Raw genomic sequence first — 15,195 nt, forward strand, 5'->3', positions numbered from 1 at the left:
GAATTCATTGTTAAATTAAGAATTAAATATGGGGGAAGTGTAAAACCAGTTATTAGAAGAACATACGAAGGAGAACATATAAATTAACCACAGAGATCAAAAATGAGAGCTCCAAGAAAATAATCAAGTTGGGCATTTTTTGTTGGCCAGTTTCTTAGGGGGAACATGTTAATAGCAAAAGATGAAGCAGTAGGAACTCTGGGACATGAAAGTCAACCAAACTTACTAACAAACCTTTTGAAATAAACAACTTATACATCCACTTATACATACTTTTAAGGAGAATTTAGTATTACATGTAGCTGGAACAAAATCCGTAAATGGCAAAGAAAAATCAATGTTTAATGTTTCTCCACAGGCTGCCAGGTACACTATAAAAAAAAGAGGACAAATATTGACTTTTAATGTCAACAAAATTTAAATGTAAAAAGTGCCTTAAACAAAATTAAAAGTGAAGTAATACAGATTCACAAATAGTCCTCAGAGTTGTACATGATAATGGAGAAAAGCAATTCTAGCATCTAGAAAATGCTGAAATCAAAACTGATTTTTTTTATTGGCATATGCCTTAAGAAGCAAAATAACAAACCTAATTTTTAAACAATTGCTTACCATTTTCCTGTTGTTTAGTAGAACAGTCAATCCAATTGTGCTGATTAGCAGCCCAAATCATTTCGAACTGATGAAACATGATCTTAAAATTCCATGTGTATGGAACAAATGAAAAAATATCTGGAGCACTATCACTAGACCAGTCTTGAATTAAATCTAAAATTATTGGGGTACAGAACAGAAAGTGAAGTTAATGGAAATTTAGAAAACAAAGTAGTTTCTAATTTGAAGAAATGAATTTTTCCTTTGTAATTGAAGATAACTATTATACTAAAATGTTTTGACAGTAAAGTGCTATCTTTACTAGCTGCTCCAAATGTAAAAATTTTGCGAGACGCAGTGTTTCACGCCTGTAATCCTAGCTACTCAGGAGGCTAAGAATTCCATAAATGTGTTCATTTGCATGTAGTTACCTTTCTATTACTTATAACTAAGAATACATGTTTTATATAAATGAAATATGAATAGCTACCAAAACTTGCTCCATGAAATAAGGGTTCTTTTTTAAACTACTAATAACATCAATTATAGCAAAGAACATAAGTAAACAGGGACTCTGAATATAAAGTCAATGCTTTTGGCTTTTGATTACAACAATTATTGATTATAATAATTAAACAAATTGTGAAGTTAAATTGATGCCTAAGTCAAGAAGAGAGAAAACTGATCCATCAAGATTATCTACACTGATATCAATCACTAGTCTATTTAGTCTGAAGAGAACACAAAACATCTGGATAAAAAAGTCCTCTGATATTTTCAGCCTAAATAAAAAGAAAAAGTAAAAGTAACAAACCAGGAATGATGTTTTCAAATCCCTATAATTAACTCAGAAGTAGAATTTATTGAATGGAAATGAATTCGCCATGAAAAATCCTTTTATATTTTCAGAAAATACCTGTGAAGAAGTTCTTCTGTGCAAAAATGAAGTGGTAGGTGGCTTTGTAAACCTCTAGCTCACACCGCCATGTCTGGGGCATGTTCCAAAGTCGAGGGTAACTGGCATTGATGTGGAACTGCAAAGCAAATAAATATTGGTGCTTCAAATGTGACACTGTGTGAACAGCACTGAATGCAATCACACATTTATTCCTACCGAGCTGACAAGAGATATCTTTGAGATTGTAACTGTGGTAGAAGGTGAGTTTCTCAGCACCTTGAAATATTAAGCCATGATGTGGTCAAAAACGTTTTAAAACAATGAATCAGTCTATAGTTTTGAATCTATACTCCAGGTAAACCAGTAGTCCCATTTCACCTCAGCCTCATCAGAGGCATAGTGCATAACATACTATCACACAGTAAAACTGTTGTGGCCACAAAGCTTGGCATTACTGCCAAGGAAAAGGCTGCCTGATAGGGAACAACACTGCCTACCACACAGACCCATGGGGGAAAGCAAAGTGGGAGAAAAACCTGGGAAGGGGTATCAATGTTCAAGAAGTAATGTTGGGGCCAGGAGTTTGGCCTAGTGGTAGAGTGCTAGCCTTGCATGCACTCTACCTAGCCCTGGGTTCAGTTCCTCAGTACCACATACATATAAAAAGCCAAAAGTGATGCTGTGGCTCAGATGATAGAGCTCTAGCCTTGAAAAAGCCCAAGAACAGTGCTCAAGCCCTGAGTTCAAGCCCCAGGACTAGCAAAAAAAAAAGGGAGGGGGGAGAGAGATAGAAAGAAACCTAGTGGTTTATGAATTTTCTAAAAATTGACATTTTATTTAACTTTTATAGAAGAAAATTCAACCAAATTTGTACTGCATCAAGTATGTATATTATCAAATAAACTGGACTTACTGCTACCATTTCTGCTTCTAGAAGGGTCCGGTATTGCATGCTGGTAGTGGCATCAACATGCAATAGTTGTCCTTTAATTGCAGGAGTGTAACCTAATAAGTAAAAACAGAAATTAAGGACTAGAAAATAGGTACAGAATTCGAAATATTGGATTAGAACATCTACCATTACCTAAAAAAGCAAATTGCAGCAAACACCAAACACACATCTTAAGCTTGCTAAAACAATAGGGGATTCCTTCTTATTTCGAACAGTTCTTAGAAAAGATCTTTATCATAAAATATCTACGCTGATTTTGCTCTTGAGTCCAAAATTACAGCAGTCTCTCAGTGTTTAAGGGGGATTACTTCCAGGAACCTCTTTGGATACCAAAATCAGCACATGCTCAAATCCCTTATATTTTTATATAAGCCACAGGATTTTCCTGTTACCTAGAGACACAGCCCACATGTTTTATATTACCTCTAGAATAGTTACAATACTCTAGGCAACAAATTCCATATACATAGTTGACATACTATATTGTTTTAGGAAAAAGAAAAATTGACCATGTTCAATACAGATATCATTTTTTGCAATATTTTCAACTCAGAGTTGGTTAAAAGCATGGATATGGAGAGCTACATAACAGTTTTCAACACTAAGGCAACTCACAGTTTTTTTATCTGCAGACTCGAATACATATTTGTTCCATTTTCAACCATTCCTTACATAATGAGTTTTGAAATAACCTCTATTCCTCATGTCATGACTATTTTCCAACAATGCAGCCCATTCTCCACAAAGGCAGGAAAGCAGAGTATTACAGTTCCTTTCTGGATAGGATTCCTCTCTATAAACACTCATCTATGGTAAGTGTCACATTGCTACTAACATGTATCCTGCTATTGAGGTTCCCCCCTCCTCCGCTTTCCTAACACCTAAATCTGGCTTACGATTGCATTATTCTTCCTAAGATCTAGGTCTATTTTATACCTTATTAATGTTCATCTAAAAGAACTGTATCACTTACTTAGTAATCTTTTCACTAATCATTTCAATTAAAAAAATTACCCCTTACCATTCTCTTCAACTGTCATCGGAATATTAATTTCTAAATATGAGCCAGCTCCTACATTCACATGCACAGCATTTGTTTCCTACCAAAAGAATAAAATTCATTTACATAAAAGATTTAGTTGTATTACCTTTCAATTTCTTATTAAAGAAATTATGAATGTTGTGAAACAAGCATTAAAAATCTGTAAGAACAATAATTCAAATGCATACTGAAACTAAAGTAAAACAACTTAACAAAACACCAAAGTGAAAGTGAAACACAGGTTAACATGAAGGTCTATTATTTTTCATCACGAGTTTCTCTTCCTTAATTGTAGTTAATAAAAGTATGAAAGTAAGATACATAAAATCATTTGAGGGGAATCGAGCAAAGCTCATAGAAGTGAATTTGGGTACAGGAACGGGTACCAGAAAAATCATTTAGAAAATATTGTTCAAATTTTAAACACAATTTCTACTACACTATTACAATATTTACCCTATTTTTAGTAAATAGCAAGTCAATGGTAGCATCTGCTATAATATTCATTCGTAGTTCAAAAGCAAGGATCTGTCTTGGTCTTCCAGGTTGCGCAATTTCAGAAACTTTCAGAACTTGATAATCAGGTGGAAAGAAAAACTTCCACAAACAATCTCTACAGAAGGTAGATAGAAAAAAATGACATGTTATGAAAACAAAGATTACCTCTGATATGGGGCCAAATTAGTTTTATAAGGATACATGACAATTGTTCTCACTGGACAATTACTATATTCTCCAAAGTCTTGACTTTTCAAACACTATTACCAAGTGAGACACAGGTTAAGATCAAATTTGATTGTACAATATATTGTAATTAAAAACATTTTACATTCTGTGTCAACTGTTCAAACAGTAAAGAAAGAATGACAGAGGGAAGCTTAATTGGAATTCCACTCCCACACTAAACGACTGACTTAAGCTTTCCCAAAAAACTTGACTTGCTTCCTTGCCTATGATGCAGGCACAATGTAACATGTCTCAAGGATGCTTCTGAGGATTAATTGACAATATTTATGAAATACTGAACAGGTCATGGAGCATGGGGAAAAAAATCTTATTCTTTTCATAATCATTTTTAATCAATATGGTACCAATATAAGACTAAAGAACAACTTATTTCTAAAAAGTGTTTAGATGCTGAGACTCCAATGTGTTAGATGTCTATCAAATAATAAAGATAAATATAAGAAGCTTCCAGTTCAGTGTCAGCCAACCTTACTAGAATGTTGCTCATATATTTACAGAAGGGAAAAGTTTGTGGTTTTTAAAAAGAAAGGTTGAAGAAGCAGTCAGCAGTAAAAGGAAATACTATCTGGAATCAATGACTCTATTTACCACAAACTATTAACAGACTGCTTGTCTAGCATGTGCTAAGCAAAATATGGGAGAGAGGGAGAGGGAGAAAAGGAGAGAGGAAGAGAGGAATAAATGGAGGAAGGAAAGAGGGAAAAAGGGAGAGAGGGAGAGAGGGATGGAGGGAGGAGAGGGGAGGAAGGGGAGAGGAGGAGGGGGGAAGGGAGAGGGGGAGAGGGGGAGAGAAAGAGAAAAAGACCGAGACCAAGAGAAAGAAGGGGGGAAGACAAGAAGAGAGGGGAGAGATTGTCCTGGCAGAGAGAGACCGAGATTATATTGCTTTTTATTGTTATTATAAAGGTGATGTACAGGTTATAGTTGAGATCATATTATTATTAACAAAGAATATTTCTAATCAAGTAGGTAGTACTTTCAAAACTAAAAAGTATCAAAAACCTCAGTACATCAAGAGTCAGTAACATCTGACTCAGTGAACGATTTGACTTAAATCTATTCAAGAAGACTATCTTTTTTGCATTGATTTTATTAACACTGATTTTTACATCATATTTCAAATGTCATTTTAACTAACAAGCATTCAAGAAGGGAATCTCTATATGCAATCACTAGCACATAGATCTTAGAACATAATTAAAATTAAGCTGAGAGTTTATATGTCATAGATACATATCTGTCCCATCACAGATTTTTATGTCTATGTAGTTATACCTCCAAGACCGTGTCATAACCTTGAGTACCTGAATATTGAGTCATCACTCTTGTAATGTTTGGATCTAATATTCACATTATCAAGGAAACCATGTGCCTTTTGTTCTTTTGGTCTTGACTTATCTCACTCAACATGATTTGTTCTAGTTTCATCCACTTCCCAGCAAATGCCTTTATTTTATCTTGTCTGCTGGCTATGTAGAATTCCACTGAATATATGTACCACATTTTTTGCATCCATTCATCTGTAATGAGTTGTTTCCATTGCTTGGCTATTGTGAATAGTGCAGAGATGAACATGGCTGTGCAGGTGTCCTTATCATACTCTAGGTTATGATGCTCAGAGGTGGTATGGCTGGATTGTAGGGAAGGTCTGTTTTTAGTTTTTTGAAAAACCTTCAAAAATTGCAATCACTGCAGACCTCTCCAAGAAAACTATCTTTTAAGACACAGTGTCTCACACCTATAATCCCAGCTATATAGGATGCAGAAATAAAAAGACTATAGTTCAAGGTAAATCCAGGCAAGTCCACCCCGAAAAAAGAGGAGATTCATCTTCCAAGAACAAACAAGGTGTGGTGTGCATGCTTGTAAACCCAGAAGAAGACCTAAGGACAGAGGCAAGCCAAAATAAGCACAAAATCCTAACAAGAAAGATGGGGGGGGGGAGAGAGAAAGAGAGGAAGAGAGAGAGACAGAGAGAGAGAATGAGAGAAAAGAGAAAAAGGAGGAGAGAGAGAAACAAAGGAAGGGAGGAGGAAGGAAGGGAGGCAACAGGCAAGAAGACTAAAGTAAAAAGGGGTGGAGAGTAGCTGAAATGGTAGAGTACTTGTCTAGTACATATGAAGCCCTGAGTTCAAACCCTAATGCTACCAAAAAAAAAAAAAAAGCAAGTTTAGATCCTCCTTAATAATTAATAATAGGGGCTGGGAGTTTGGCCTAGTGGTTAAAGTGCTTGCCTAGCATGCATGAAGACCCAGGTTCGATTCCTCGGTACCACATACATAGAAAAAAGTCAGAAGTGGTGCTGAGGCTCAAGTGGTAGAGCTCTAGCCTTGAGAAAGTCCAAGGACAGTGCTCAGGCCCTGAGCTCAAGCCCAGGACTGGCAAAAAAATAATAATAATTAATAATTTTTTTCTCCTTTTAGATTCTACAGGACAATCCTCCACTACCCCCATGCATTTGTCTTGATTATTCATACCCCTCTCTTTCCCTTTTCAAACTAAAGTGACATGTTACCTCTATCAAATTTTCCTTTGTTCTTTTCTCCCCAACTCTGATATAAGTTATGTATTTGCAATGAAATGAATTATGTCCTAAAAATTCATGGTCCACACCAAGGGGTGGTGGCTGACACCTGGATCTGAGGATCACAGCTGGAAGCAAGCCCAGGCAGGACAGCCTGTTAGACTCATCATTAATCACCAAAAAGGCCTGCAGTGAAGGTGTGGCTCAAGTGGTTAAATGCTAACTTTTGAGGGGGTGGGGGAAGCTCAGAAACAATGCTTATAGCCCTGAGATCAAGTCTCAGGATCCATATTCATATTCACACACACAAAGTCAAGTTTCACTCCTTATACCAAGATACGACTACATTTGTTGAGGTAAGGAAGTTAAAATGAGGTCGGCAAGTTATACCTAACCCTGTAAGCAATCTTGTACAAGTGTGCATGTACAAGAGAAAACATGAAAGAACAGGAAACCATGACCTAGAATTCGCTGAGACAATTGGCCATATCCTGTGGGTCTCCAAAGAAGACAACCTTGCCAACACTGAAGCTGGATTTCTGTCCTTCAGAGCTAGGAGGAAATAACCTTCCGTTGTTTCAGTTCCATCTTCTGGGCTGCAACCCTCAGAAGCAAAGTGTAGTTTTCTAAATTTGCCACCTGTATTTACCTCTGTTAACACACTTAATAGAGACTTTTTTCCTTCCCTCACTAAAACTAACCTGTATGCACAGGTTTTATTTCTGAATCCTACCCTACAGCTTCAATAATCCCTGGCATATAGTAGGGCAAATAAATAACCTGATTAAACACATACCTACAAAAAAAAAAAACCAAGAAACCAGTAAATATGCTGCTCAACTCACCATCTTTGTATATTAAGTCTCCTTGGGAGCAAACTTGCTTATCATTTTTTTCATAAAGCAAGCTACTACTGAAACCAAAAGATTTAGTACAAGCTTGAAAAAGTTTATGAAACTATTATGCTAGTGAGAGGGAAGGGGTGACACTGTCCAAAAAAGAAATGTACTTATTATCTGACTTTCTGTAACTGCAACCCCTCTGTATATCACCATTATACAACAATATTTTAAAAGTCTATGGGCAACTAAACCAAAAAGGCATATATATATATATATGTTAAGTATTAGACTTTATAAAAAAAATAATAATGTATTCAAGTACCTCTGCCTATCAGCCCATGGTCCATAATTAAAATCGGTTCCTTTACCACAAACAATATCCAGTCCCCAACAGGGTGGTAAGTCTTGTAACTTGCAATCTTCACTGCTTATTTCTCCTTCAATATTTTCTTCAGTTTCTTCTGGAACAAGTCCTGTATTTCAAACATACAACATAAAGATAGTTATCAATGACAGTCAAAAAGTTTCCTTGGGTCAGCAATTCTAAAACATTTTGGTTTCAGGAAATCTTGACACTCCTAAAAATTTTAAGAGAGCCAGGAACTGGTAGCTCATGCCTATAATCTTAACTAGTTAGGAGGCTGAAATCTGAGGAAAAAGGTTCAAAGCTAGCCTGGGAAGAAAGGTTCATGAGAGTCTTATCTCCATTTAAGCACCAAAAACTTCAGAAGTGGAAGTTTGGCTCAAAAGGTAGATCACTAGTCTTGAACAAAAAAACTCAGGTACAGTACCCAAACCCTGAGTTCAAATAGCAGGACCAACAAACAAACAAACAAAAAAATCCAATGCTTACCTAGTTTTATCAAATGAAAGCCACCTATCAAGTATTATAACTAGTTGGATTTCAATCTTAAGCTTTAAACCCCCAATCTAACAGAATGTCATTTCCTTCTTACTAAGCTAAGATGAAAACTACCTAATTATATCACTTTCCGTAAACATTTCCATCAGTTATTTGCAAACTCAATGTTGCTTGCTTGGAACTTGGAATCCTCCTGCCTCAGCTTCCTAAGTCACTAGAATTACAAGTATTACCACCATAAATGCCTGTGGCTCAAGTTCTGAGATATATTTGTGAAAAATGTGCTTATTGTGTATGCGTGCTGACACTTTGAACTAAGGGCTTGGGAGCTGACCCTTAGCTTTTTTTGCTCAAGGTTGACACCTTATCCCTTTCAACTTTTTGCTGGTTAATTAAGATAAATCGCATGAAGTTTTCTGCCTGAACTGACTTCAAACCATAATCCTCAGGTCTCAGCCTAAATTGCCAAGATTACAGGTGTACTCCTGTACAGGTCCCTGCTCTATTTGTGCAAAGAGATTTTAAGATTACTATATGTTAAATCTAAAAGTATTACTATATTTTGTCTCAAAAGCCAAGTAATACATTACTTCTGAGAGATATCACAAAGTAAGGTAACAAGTATTCTTACACATCAACATTTCAGAACTACAACTATGAACATACTTGAAGAAAGCAATACCTGGCTCATCCATGTAGTAGTAAATGTCAACATCATTTGACTGCATCACTACAAAGCCTTCTCCCATCAGTCTAGGTGGTCTGCAAGAAGACAGAGTGAGGGCAAACGAAATACATCTTTAGAATACAATGTGCTCTGTAGTCTAAATAATCATGAGAGAAAAGAAAGGAACAAGGCTAGTATGCCCTTGTTTCTGGACATTTGGGTAAACAACCAGGAATGGGATTGCTGGGCCATAGGGGAGCTCCATGTAGTCTTTTCAGGAATTGCCACACTGCTTTCCTAAGTGGCTGAATGAGTTTTCACTCCCACAGTGTAGTATTGATCCCTTCTGGCCACATCCCCTCCAGTATCTGTTATTAGATTTCTTGATAATGGTCATTCTAACTGGAGTGAGTGGAATCTCAAAGTTGTTTTTATTTGCATTTCATTTATGGCTAGAGATGTTGAGCATTTCTTTTTTTTAATTTTTCTTTTATTTATTTTTTATTTTTTTAGAGCATTTCTTTATATGTCAACTAGCTATTTTTATTCCAGTCCTAGGGCTTGAACTTGGGCTATCTCAAGGCTAGAGCTCTACCATCTGAGCCACAGCATCACTTTCTGGCTTTTTCTATGTACGTGGTACAGAGGAATCAAACCTGGGTCTTCGAGCATGCTAAGCAAGCACTCTACCACCAGGCTAAACTCCCAGTCCTAGCCCACCTTTTCATACAATGGTTGTTCCTTTGAGAATTTGTTTTTTAGAGATTCAATTTTTTGAGCTATAAGTATATTTTAAATATGAGACCCTTGTCTGTTGTATGGCTAGTGAATATCTTCTCCCACTTTGTGGACTTTCTATTTAACTTGCTGGCTATGTTCTTTGCATACAGAAGCTCTGCAGTTTAATGAAGTCCCACTTGTCCAAACTTTCTTTAATTTGTTGAGTTTCTGGGCCTTTATTAAGAAAGTTTTGACTTGTGCCAAGGAGACCTCGTGTATCTCCTATTCCTTCTTGGAAAGTTTTCAGGGTATCTGCTTTGACAACATCTTTGATTCATTTAGAATTAATTCTGGTGCAGGGTGACATAGAAGGATCCAACTTCAGTTTTCTACAGGTGCTTAATCAATTCTGACAGCATCATTTGTTGAAGAGGCTGTCTTTCTTTCCATCCTATTTTTTGGGCACCCTTAGAGAAGATAAGGTGACTATGGGTTGATTTCTAGGTCTTCAGTTCTATTCCATTGGTTCTCAGGCCTGTACTTATAACTGTGCCAAGGTGTTTTTATTACCATAGCTCTGTAATAAGAGTCTGAAGTTTGGTATTGATATTTCTAAGGTGCTGTTTTTTCTACTAAGGATTGTTTTTTACTCTACAGATCTTTTATTATTCCATATGAAGTTTTAGATTGCTTCCTCTATTTCATTGAAGAATGACATTGGGATACTGATGAGTATTGCACTGAATTTATAGATAGCCCATGGCAGGATTGCCATTTTCATGATGTTAATTCTTCCAATCCAAGAGCATAGGAGGTTTCTCCAATTCCTTAGTTCTGCTTTAATTTCCTTTTTCAGGTTTTTAAAGTTTTCATCATAAAGGTCCATTACTTTCTTAGTTAATTGCTAAGTATTTTATTGGGGGGGCATTGTAAAAGGAGTTGCTTTCCTGATTTCTGCCCTGCTCTTCTCATTGTTGGCATACAGGAAAGTCACTGATTTTTGAGGGTTAGTTTTATACCCTGCTACCTTGCCAAACCTTTGACTCAGCTCGAGTAACTTGGGAGTGGAGTCTATTGGGTTCTTTAAATACAGAATCATGTCATCTGTAAAAAAGGAAAGTTTCACTTCCTCTTTCCCTATTTGGATCCCATTTATGTTTGCTTCTTTCCTTATTGCTCTGGCTACGAATTCTAATACTATATTGAAGAGGAGTGGAGAGAGTGGGCATCCTGTCTTATTCCTGATTTTGGAGGAAATGGCTTTAGCATCTCACCATTAAGTACAGTGCTAGAAAAAAAAAAACTAAAAATAAAAATAAAGAAAGGAATAAAACTACAAAGCACATCATGAGTGGTATCTCAAAAAAAGAAAACAATTTAAAAAAAAAAAATCACCATAATGCCGGATGTGGTGGCTCATGTCTATAACCTTAACTACTCAGGAGGCTAAGATCTGAGAATCTTGGTTCAAAGCCAGCCCAGGCACCAAAGAACATGAGACTCTTATCTCCAATTAATCACTAGAAAATAGGAAGTGGGGCTGTAATTCAAGAGGCAGGTAAAGAGCTCAGGGAAAGCACCCAGACCCAGAGTTCAAGACCTATGACCGAGCAAAACAAAAAATAAAAAAATCATCATAACCAGTTTTTCCACAGTTGTATTTGGTGTATTTGGTATTACACTAAGTAAAATGGTACTGAAATTAAGTTCAACAAGAAAACACTTTGAGTTCTTTTGTTCTCTTTTTATATTTTGAATGAAATCTACTCTAAATGAGAGAAATCAATTGAAAACAAACTTTAAATAGAATATAATAATGATTACTGAAAGTGACATCTTCATTTATGACAAAGTTAAAATTAGTTCATTTATATTAATACTACAAGCCTAAACAATATCTAATCTATCAGTAGACCAAAGTGTTATTATTCAGAAGCATTAAAAGCTTTTATCTAGCTAGGTACCAGTAATTCATACTGGTTGGTATGTTAGCTACTCAGAGGCTGAGACCTGAGGATCAAAGTTTGAAGCCAGTCCAGGCAGAAAAGTCCATGAGAGTCTTATCTCCAATAAACTACTCAGAAAAAGCCTGAAGTAGTGCTGTGGTTCAAGGGGCAAGCACTGTCTTCAGCACAAAGAGGCTCAAGGACAATACCCAAGCACTGAGTTCAAGCCTCAAATGTGCAGCTATTTCTTTGGAGGCTTGCTTGTTGTTGTATTGTTTTGAGACAATCTGGATAAATAGCCCAGGCTGGTCCCAAACTCTCTATGTTGCCCTTGGTTCTTACTAATAAACTTAAATTTAACACAAATATCTCGAAGCCAAACACTGGCATGAATAATTGTCATCATCTCAAAAAGTATTCATCTTTGGTTTAGCAATTTTTGTCTATCATATACTATAATTTTTTTTCCACATCAAAACTAACTTTTCAGGCTGGGAGTTTGGCCTAGTGGTAGAGTGCTTGCCTAGCATGCACAAAGACCTGGGTTTGATTCCTTGGCACCACATACACAAAAAAAGCCAGATGTGGTGCTGTGGCTCTCGTGGTAGAGCTGTAGCCTTGACAAAACCCAAGGATAGTGCTCAGTCCCTGAGTTCAAGCCCCAAGCTTGGCAAAAACAAAAATAAAACAAAAAACTAACTTTTCAATCAAGCTTAGCTATTTTCTTTTAAACATGTATTAAATCACAAAGTCTAGTAAATTTCTACTTTTGAATAATGACATTTGATATATCTTCACACAAACTATTAATAGTGGGCACATTTTTTCTTACTTTCTAGTCCAGATTTATTCAGTCTCCCTTTACACATAAATAAAGAATGTGTGCATAGCCTACATTTCAAAAGATGCTTGATCCAGTCCATAATCTCAATGAGCAAGACCAGGAATACCCACAGATACCTGCATCTCAAAAGATGAAAATTCCTCTGTCTTACTAACCAGTCTTGAATAATCCAATAGCAACTCAGTCAAGAACTAAAAAAATCATCATTATCATCTTTCTCATAAACTCAGATTTTATATTGTCTATACAACAAAGATAGATACAAGCTAAGATATTATAGTAGGAACTCTGCATGTTTAAATGGCATACATTGAATAACACAGTTCACTTAATAAAAAACAAAATAGACTAGAGAAAAAAAACCATGAATTTATAACCTGAAGTCAAATGAAGTTATGAGTCTGTTTCCTCAGGTCCTGGTCCATTCCTGTATAAGCATTTCACCACAGGGAAATGCATCTAGTGCATTCATATAACATGTCTCTGAAGTAAAAGTAGTTACTTCACTGAACAACAAGGTATGGGTAGCTAAATGGGAAACTAAGAGTTTAGGTTTCAACCAAGATCAAATGGGTCTCAAAACTGGACCATCCTAAATTCACTAGTTTTCCAAAAAAGTAGTTTCAATTCTATTTTCAACTTTCACTAACTCAAAATGGTACTCCATATGTCACAGAAAAAAATCCAACATGAGGCCATCCCAAGTATGTTTCCAAAATATAGGAAAAAATGACAGTTATTACCATATGGAAATATACTAAAACACACAGTTGATCACCACTTAGCACCCTGATCCTTAAAGCAAGAATAAGTAGCTGGGCACTGGTAGCTCACACCTATAATTCTAGCTACTCAGGAGACTGAGATCTGAGGGTCACAGTTCAAAGCCAGGCTAGGCATGAAAGTCCGTGAGACTCTTAATCTTCTACTATTAACCACCAGAAAACCAGAAGTGGCACTGTGATTCAAGTGGCAGAGTGCTAACTAGCCTTGAGCTGAAGAGCTCAGGGACAGTGCCCAGGCCCAGAGATCAAACCCCATGACCGACAAAAAAAAAAAAAAGTTAATGACTTAGACAGACTGAGAAAGGTTCAACCTTTAGCAAAGAAATGTAATCCAGTGGATATCTACAAAAGCTACAAAGTTATCATTTTATAAGGTTTTCTTACTCATCATTTTGAAGACCAACATATCTTGGACTGGGAACAAGCATAACTCGGACATTTTCAAGCTTTCCTTTTACAATATGCATGAACTGGTCAAGATGACTTGAGGGTGGTTTTGTAGTATAAGTTAGGAAAGCATCATCAAAATTAATGCACAGAGTCTGAGGTTGGTAATGATTCCCAAAGGCCAAACGTCCCTTAAAAAAAAAAAAATCAATGAATAATCAAAAATGAAAGGATTCCACTTTAACATTATGTACTAAATAATTCTATGGATCTAAAAAGCAGTATTTAAGCCAATTTAAAGAGATGTTTAAAGCAATGACTGAAGAGTCTTCTATGTGTAATAAACTTGCTCTAAAACAGTACTGATATTAAAATGTTTTTGGCCAGGCGCAGTGGCTCACACCTGTAATCCTAGCTACTCAGGAGGCTTAGCTGAGGATCAAGGTTCAAAGCCAGCCCAGGCACAAAATGACCTGAGACTCTTATCTCTAACTAACCCCTAGAAAATGGGAAGTGGGGCTTGGCTCGAGGTAGAGTGGTAGCCTTGAGCTGCAGAGCTCAGGGACAAAACCCAGGCCCAAGAATAGGGCAGTAGCCTTGAGCTGAAGAGCTCAAGGACAGTGCCCAGGCCAAGTTCAAGCCCCATGACCCACAAAAATAAATAAATTAATTAAAATGTTTTCATGCTTTACTGAAATAGTAACTAAAAACTCCACCAAATTGCCTCCTTTTACTAACATGAAAAATGACTTTTGAAAAATCACAGGAAGCTCTACATAGTTATTAACTCACCAGTTATAATAACAAAATGTACTTACTGTACTAACATTGACCTTTATTACTGGAATAAGTGATCTCCAGGAAGATGTGGGGTCTTGAGATTCTGTTTTCACTTTAACTCTGAAAAACAAGATTGACATGCATAAGAAAACCTTAAATACATAGGATACAGTTAATTTCCTCAAAATATGCTTGAACCAGGGGTTTGAACCCAGGGCCTTATGCTTGTTTGGCCAAGTAGCAAGATACTGCTGAACTGCTGATTCACAACTCCAGTTCAGCTTTTCACTCATTTTTAGGCCAAGATCTGGTTTCCCACCTAGGGAAACTATAGTCTATCTACTTCAGGCTTCCTGTTGCTGGGATCATAGGCAGGGGCACCTCATCCAACTCCCACTGACCCTCAGAGATGGGAATCCCACACATTATCCTGCCAGGGCTAGCCTGAAACCAACGTCTTCCCCATCTCAGTCTTTCATACATCTTGGGATGACAAATGCACACCACGGTGCCCAGCTACAGGTCAAGAAGGGGTCTCAAACTTCTCTGCCTGTCCTGGCTTCAAACCTGGATCCTCCCATTCTCAGCTTTGTAACTACCTAGGA

The 15,195-nt window shown here is 36.7% G+C and overlaps 1 protein-coding gene across 1 annotated transcript in view; it reads right to left on the reverse strand.

The window, feature by feature from the left end:
* The window catches only part of Bltp1 (bridge-like lipid transfer protein family member 1), a 160,631-nt gene that overhangs the window by 121,590 nt on the left and 23,846 nt on the right, over positions 1-15,195 (reverse strand). Inside the window, exons 8-17 of the mRNA XM_090356623.1 lie at positions 14,629-14,710; positions 13,808-14,001; positions 9,144-9,223; positions 7,922-8,072; positions 3,943-4,099; positions 3,466-3,544; positions 2,406-2,497; positions 1,511-1,628; positions 613-768; positions 274-371 (exon numbers count right to left, since the gene is read on the reverse strand). Of these exons, the coding sequence (XP_090212749.1) occupies positions 274-371; positions 613-768; positions 1,511-1,628; positions 2,406-2,497; positions 3,466-3,544; positions 3,943-4,099; positions 7,922-8,072; positions 9,144-9,223; positions 13,808-14,001; positions 14,629-14,710 (1,207 nt within the window). The remainder of the gene's footprint in view (positions 1-273; positions 372-612; positions 769-1,510; positions 1,629-2,405; positions 2,498-3,465; positions 3,545-3,942; positions 4,100-7,921; positions 8,073-9,143; positions 9,224-13,807; positions 14,002-14,628; positions 14,711-15,195) is intronic.

Source organism: Megascapheus bottae, chromosome 23 (genome assembly GCF_031878675.1).
Source record: "Megascapheus bottae isolate mThoBot1 chromosome 23, mThoBot2.hap1, whole genome shotgun sequence".
In the NCBI taxonomy this organism is placed as follows: domain Eukaryota; kingdom Metazoa; phylum Chordata; class Mammalia; order Rodentia; family Geomyidae; genus Megascapheus; species Megascapheus bottae.